The following is a 6,724-nucleotide window of genomic DNA, read 5'->3' as shown; positions in this document are numbered from 1 at the left end:
AAAGCAGACCTGTCAATACAACAAACAAAATACGATAAGCTAATACTGACACAGATTTGTTCCTTGTTTCTGTAAATCAGGGATACAGATTCTTCATGGATTAATTGACAGTTCCCTCCCCCATGGCCATATCAGTTGAATGGTGTGCAGGTAGTCTTGCTTATGTTCTTGATGGTGAAGCCATATCTTTTCTTCAATCACAGTATGATCAACTTTGTATGAGGCTATACTCTTACAAGTTCAAGTTGTGAATCTGTTTGCACTTTCTTCTGAAGACGGCACATGTCTTCCCTGGTCTTACAGTTCCAGATTAGATCCAAACCCTCAGTTCTAACGAAAAGCATGCATGCACCGTGACAACCTCCCTTTTTTACTTTTTTGTTCTACACTGATGCATTATGGGTCATGTAAGGGTTACATAATTAAGGGAAACAACTCTAAAAGAATTTGAAACATGTAATTGTATATCAGAGATTATTCTATTAACATTGATCTCTGGATGTACTGTTAATAACATAGATCTTTAAATGTATTGCTATTGATAATGTTTTGTTTATCTAGGATAATATATAAATATTTAAACAATAAGAAAACCAATCTTCAAGGTTAACAATTATGATGAAATAATCTAAAACAGTGTTAATATCGAGTCCACATCAATTTTAACAAATCAGTAGACGTTAAGTCAATCATGATCAACATTCCACATGTCCTGTTACATATTTGAAATTCCAAATTCTTTACTGGGTCAACGGTTTATCCAATGAAATGACAACAGATCACATCCTAACGGTTTCTTAAAACTAGCGCTCGCTCCTAAACAACGCACTTTCAACGGATATTTCATAGAGGAACCTAGCTAGACGATGGAAATGTATGAGCAGGTCACAGTTGTTCTTAACCAGAGAGGATGGGAACTGGAAACTGAGTTAACACCAAAGGTAAATTGCTCTTGCTTATGTTAAAAGTTTTACAGAATTTATCTCATATACGTATTTCTCTATCTTATGCTTATAACTTTATTTTACATGTACATGTATATTCGTATTGCTTTATTTTTTATTCTTATAACTTTATTTAATCTTCTTTTTTTCTTTCTCTTGTTCGCTTATAAATTTACTGTATTTATCTATTTTTATTATTATTCTTGTAGTACTATTTATCGTCGTACGTATTTCTATATTTTTATTGATTTTCTAGATATATTTGGCTAGGTTTTAAACACTTTATTATATAGACCTAATGGGGTTTTTTTTCTTGTGAAATATTCATACTGAACATCCATTAATATTTTTAAAATTTATACCTGTTAACTTAATTACTTAAGCTTTGTTTATTTTTTATTACATTTTAATTACCTTTTTTAAAATAAAAAGTTGAATTGGAATTACATCGTGTATTATTACAAATAAAAAAGGCCGATGTGACCAAATTCACCGTCACGGTGACAAACGATGAGAAATATATACCTGAGAGTGGGAGTGGACAAACTCTGAGCCTTCATTACGATGAGTATGAAGAATTATGCCTAGTGAAAGAGACACTTAACGCCAAGCTGCATCTTTCTGACGAGGTAATGGAAAAAATAAGTTTCCATTGTCTTTTGTTAATAATTATAAAATTACAAAAGTTGAACATACTGGTATGGAAGAAAAGTTATGGCTAAACTGTTCAAGAAGACTTCCTGCACACCATTTAACTGATAGGGCCAGTGAACTGCCAATTAATCCATGTAAAATCTGTATCCCCTGATTGACAGACATGAGAAACAAATCTGTGTTATTATTAGTTCATCGTAGTTTCTTTGTTATTTTGACAGTTCTGCTTTACGTAACAATTTCACTCGTTTTTTTCCCCGCCATTTGTCAGTGGGGCGGCGAGTACATAGTTCACGAGGCTGACGAACACATTTCACGTATTTGGTTAAGGTAAACATTCATCTTTTACAGACGAGTAAACATGCCATAGGGTCAGTTTGAAATATGTTATCGAGAAAATAAATCAGCTGTGAAATCTTTAGTGAAAGCTGACTATTTTTAAATACTAATGGTTTTTATTCAGCATTTCAAATCAGTTTTATTATATTAAAAGGAAATCTCATCTGTTTAGATGGTTGTATGTATATATTAAAACGCTGCCCTCTATTTTGCTTGACACTATTATCAATTATGTTTCTACGTCTATCTTGATAAAAAATTATATTATTTACTGATTTTCTGTAAAATACTAGATTTCAACTAATAACAGTAGTCCTGTTGTAAGATAATATAATTTTTGTTATAACAGATCTCAACAACCACCACTGACGTCATGGCCTCAACCGGTTACTTGGCAGCCTCCTCCACAATAGTTTCCTCAAGAATTCCCTCCACAGCAGCCTCCATGTCAAACTCTCCCATAGCAGCTTTCTCGTCGAGTTCCTCAATGTGGATGTCCACAGCAGTATCGGAGACAACTGAAGCACCAATATGGCCCTGGATTCTATGTTGTAAGTTTCTAATCGAAATTTTGTGTTTTATTTTTTTCATCGATACGATTTTTATTGTCGTCATAATGTTTTCTCAATTTTTATTTCGTTCATTTTAAAAAATTCACATGTGTTTTAAAGTATAAACCCTTTTCTACTTCTAGCTGCTATTTTAATCTTCCTTGGGATAGCCTGTCTGTGATGTTTATGAAAAAAGAAATCAAAAAGGTAAATATGTTTCTCTTTTTTCCCCAATTTTTCAGATATTTCAGTCCGGTAAATAGGGAACATGTGGAAAGACTATCTAGGGTTTAACATACCAAGGAGGCGTCGATATAATCTGTATCCCAGATAATAATGTACAATGTTAAAGATAAACATTATTTATCTATCCCAGAATTTAAATGATCACAAATTGAAAACAAAAGGAATATGTGTGCTTTGTTTGCTGATAATATATTTTTCAAACTTTCAGATCTGTACACTGGAAATGGGGTCACTGGAACCAACAACCAATCTACAACAAACTGACGATATGGTAGAACAACAGACAGCTGACGATAGCTATACAGAGACCATGCAACAAACCCACAGGCATTAGATGAGCAGGAAGAGGAACTCTGGACAAGGGTGCCCGTTCCGACTTTGTTTGACTTTAGCACTTATAGCAACACTACTCATAGAAAATCAAAATCTAGTTAGAATTAAAATTTATTTGAGCTCCTAGAATTGAGATGATGCTATCTGCATGGCCTAGTTGTATTCCTGAAAGGAGAAAACATATCTGAAATAGTTATCAAAATCATTGTTATTTTTTGACATAGTTAAAAAATGTTATATTTTAGTATCATTTTGGTATAAAAAATTAAATCCTACCAGTTGTTTTATTATGTTATTGACTCTCATCTTTGTTATAGTCCTCTGTCCTATGAATTCCAGATTTGGCATCGTATCAGAATCAAAACCTATCGTAAAAGGATTTTTTTTTTTTTTTTATTTTTTTTTTTCAAATTATCATGTTTTCGATTATTTTAAAACGAAATAGTAGGTACCATTTTAGTTCATTGGAAACATGACATAAATTATTTATGCATTAAGTTATTTCAATAATTCAAGTTATACTTTTAGAAATAGTTGAATAAGCCTTACCTAACATGTAGTCTCTGGTCCTTAAATTTGCTATGATTTCTTGATTTTTTCTCTTTAAATTTTTTTTTTTTTTTAAAGAATTGATATTTGTTCATTTTTGTATTATGACTTTTATTGTTAAATGATTTTATGTCGTAATCAACATTCCAATAGAAAAGTTTATGAAGATCACCATGTCAGTGGTTACCTTGTGTCTGTTTTTCCAAAATGTCTTTATTCTGTTGACTTGTTCATTTCGTCCATATTTTCTAAAGTTCCTTTCATGCACTTTATGATTTATCCAGTCTGCTCTATTCTGCTTTTTCATCAATAGATTTCCCCAGTTGTTCTACTGTCACTCTGGATATTTCTACTGTGACTTCCTTTTTTTCTTGTTCTGTAAGGATAGCTATCATTCCCTAAAACAAACCCATCATTCCTCAAAACAAACCTATTGCATAGTATATTTCCTATAGTTAAATGTATGAGTACGTTCTTATGTCTATAGATAGAATATTTGAAAATATGATTCTATATCTTTTCTTACATTTGCCTTGGTGTGAAGTTACATAACTTTTTTATATTGGGAATTTATGAGTAAAGCTTCTAACAATAGCTTCATTTTATTTCTAACATCATTTGTAGCTTGAATGTGATAGTATTCTAATCAAAACCCTTTCCATCTTTAACTGTAAAACTTCCCAATTTAATTTTTTACTTTGTTGAAACTATAATTTGAAGAAAAAAAATATATAGCGGATATCTAACAGTGTCTTCAGTAATACCATATATATTTCACGAGTGGGGCTAATATTTTGATATTTTTTCACGAGTGCGCAGCACGAGTGAAAAATATCAAAATACTAGCCACACGAGTGAAATTTATTTGGGTATTACTGAAGACACTGTTAGATATTCTGTTTATTACATTTTTTATCAACGGCCTACAGCGAAAGTTTGCATACGTTTAGAGTAGTTCCCCCTGTCCATGTGCTGACATATATGTCGGGCTTTCTGATTGGTCAATTATTTTGGTATTTTCTAATCATTAATTTGATTGGTCAAATCAGCAAAAGTGAGTGAAAAATATGACTTTTATAGAATGAATAATTTTTGATATTTCACTGGTAAAAATGTAATAAATATGGTTTCTATATTTATATATTGTGTTAATAAATTGAAGCCGTTTTAAATGGGTTCGTTAAATGAATTTAATGAAAGATTAAAAACATTAATGAATAAGTTTCAAAGATTGTTTCCCAGTTAATTTACATAAATGTAACTAAAAAAAATTTTTAATCGTCCATACCGCATAGGCAGAATTGGACATTTACTGCTTGTTACTATTGTAGCGGAACTGGACTGGGTCGATCATCGGCGACCAGGTAGCTCAGTGGTAGAGTGCCCGTCTAGAGTTCGGAGGGTCCGGGGTTCGAACCCGAGTCTGGCTACTACATTTTCTCCTCTTCTGTTACATAATTGGCGAGCTTGCCTACCCTTGTTTAAAGCTTTAGGAGTATGCTTAGCAGGGGGATATCCGAACTTGTGGTCTTCGGCGGCGAAGACTTGAAAAAAGGAGGGAGGAGTGTAGCGGAACTGGACTGGGTCGATCATCGGCGACCAGGTAGCTCAGAGGTAGAGTGCCCGTCTAGAGTTCGGAGGGTACCGGGTTCGAACCCCGGTCTGGCTGCTACATTTTCTCCTCTCCTGTTACACTATTGTACAGATGGTATCTCTGCGATGCTTGGTAGGGCGGTGGTGGTCCTTCTCAGCCAAGTTCATGTTTGGATAGAAAACCAGTGCCTCTTTCACTTGGCATAATTCTTCATACTCTTCGTAATGAAGGCTGAGGGTTTGTCCACTCCTATATACATGTATATATTTTTAACCGTTTGTCACGGTGAATTTGGTCACATCGGCCTAAAACATTAAAATTATTATAATATAACTATATAAACATAAGTTTTTATTTGTAATAATACAGGATGTAATTTTAATTCAACTTGATATTTTTAGAAAGTTGATTAAAATGTAATAGAATATAAACAAAGCTTAAGTAGTCAAGTTTACAGGTTTACATTTTAAAACTATTAATGGATGTACAATTAAAATATTTCACAAGAAAAAACAACATTTAAGTTTAGACAATATAACGTTTAAAAACAACTCCATTTAGAAAATAAATAGAACGATAGAAATATGTATGATAATAAATAGTACTACAAGTTTATAAATGAAAATACGTGTAGCAAAGTTAAGGATAAAGCAGAAAGAAATAAGAATAACAAATAAAGTTATAAGAATAAAAAAGAAAGAAATAAGTATACAAAATAAAGTCATAAGCAAAAACTAGAGAAATAAGTACATAAAATACATTCTGTAAAAAAAGTAAAACATATATGTATACAGAGAAATTTACCTTTACTTTTTGTGTTTTGTTTTGGTTTGATGAGTTTAGCTTCTAACATTCGCTACATTTTATTTCTAACATCTTTTGTAGCTTGAATGTGACAATATTTATTAGCAAAACCATTTGCATCCAAATATGTAATACATGTTTAATTTGTTAAACTTCCCTATACAAAAGAAATGAATATATATTTGTTTAAATTTGATTATACTTTGTTGAAACAATAATTTGAAAAATAAATTATATTGTTTCGTTATTTAAAGCTAAGTTTGCAATATTATATCTTTTTCCACACAATCTGAGATTTTTTTAATTGTTGAAATTCTGATTTTTTTTTTTGATTTTTTTTTTTTTATGCAAACCTCCAAAACCATGTTTACAATAAATATTACCTAATTTTGTGATTGTTGAAATTTAAAATTGGGCCATTGTCTATTTATATTTGTATGAAAGCCATGGAAACAAGTGTGTGTTTTTTAGATTGATGCCTCATAGCTCTTAAACTATGCAAAACTGGGTTATAAAAATAAGATATTATGATTAGAAGTACCGTGTTTGTTGTCTCTTTTCATGTTCTTTGACCTTAAATGTTGATGGTAAAGCAGGTCAAGATGTCCGAAATCAAATACGACATGGCCTTTGGCAGCATGGTTATCATTTTTCACACTGTTGTGATTAAACGTAGGGATTTATATGATTGGATAGCCTTCGGTTATTGG

General features: G+C 31.7%; 1 protein-coding gene across 2 annotated transcripts; it reads left to right on the top strand.

The window, feature by feature from the left end:
• Positions 1 to 835: 835 nt before the first annotated feature.
• LOC117335355 lies at positions 836 to 3,325 on the top strand. Of its 2 annotated transcripts, XM_033895294.1 has the most exons (5): positions 836 to 941; positions 1,418 to 1,573; positions 2,287 to 2,488; positions 2,632 to 2,695; positions 2,943 to 3,325. In XM_033895294.1, the coding sequence occupies exons 1-4, from the start codon at positions 867 to 869 to the stop codon at positions 2,667 to 2,669; spliced, it is 471 nt and encodes a 156-aa protein (XP_033751185.1). In that variant the 5' UTR covers positions 836 to 866; the 3' UTR covers positions 2,670 to 2,695; positions 2,943 to 3,325. The 2 variants fall into 2 exon arrangements, with proteins under 2 accessions (XP_033751185.1, XP_033751184.1); XM_033895293.1 differs by having other exon boundaries at positions 2,632 to 3,325.
• The last annotated feature ends 3,399 nt before the right edge of the window (positions 3,326 to 6,724 follow it).

This window comes from Pecten maximus, chromosome 10 (genome assembly GCF_902652985.1).
Source record: "Pecten maximus chromosome 10, xPecMax1.1, whole genome shotgun sequence".
NCBI lineage: Eukaryota > Metazoa > Mollusca > Bivalvia > Pectinida > Pectinidae > Pecten > Pecten maximus.
Note: the sequence above shows the minus strand (reverse complement) of the source record. Positions and strands in the feature narration are given on the sequence as shown.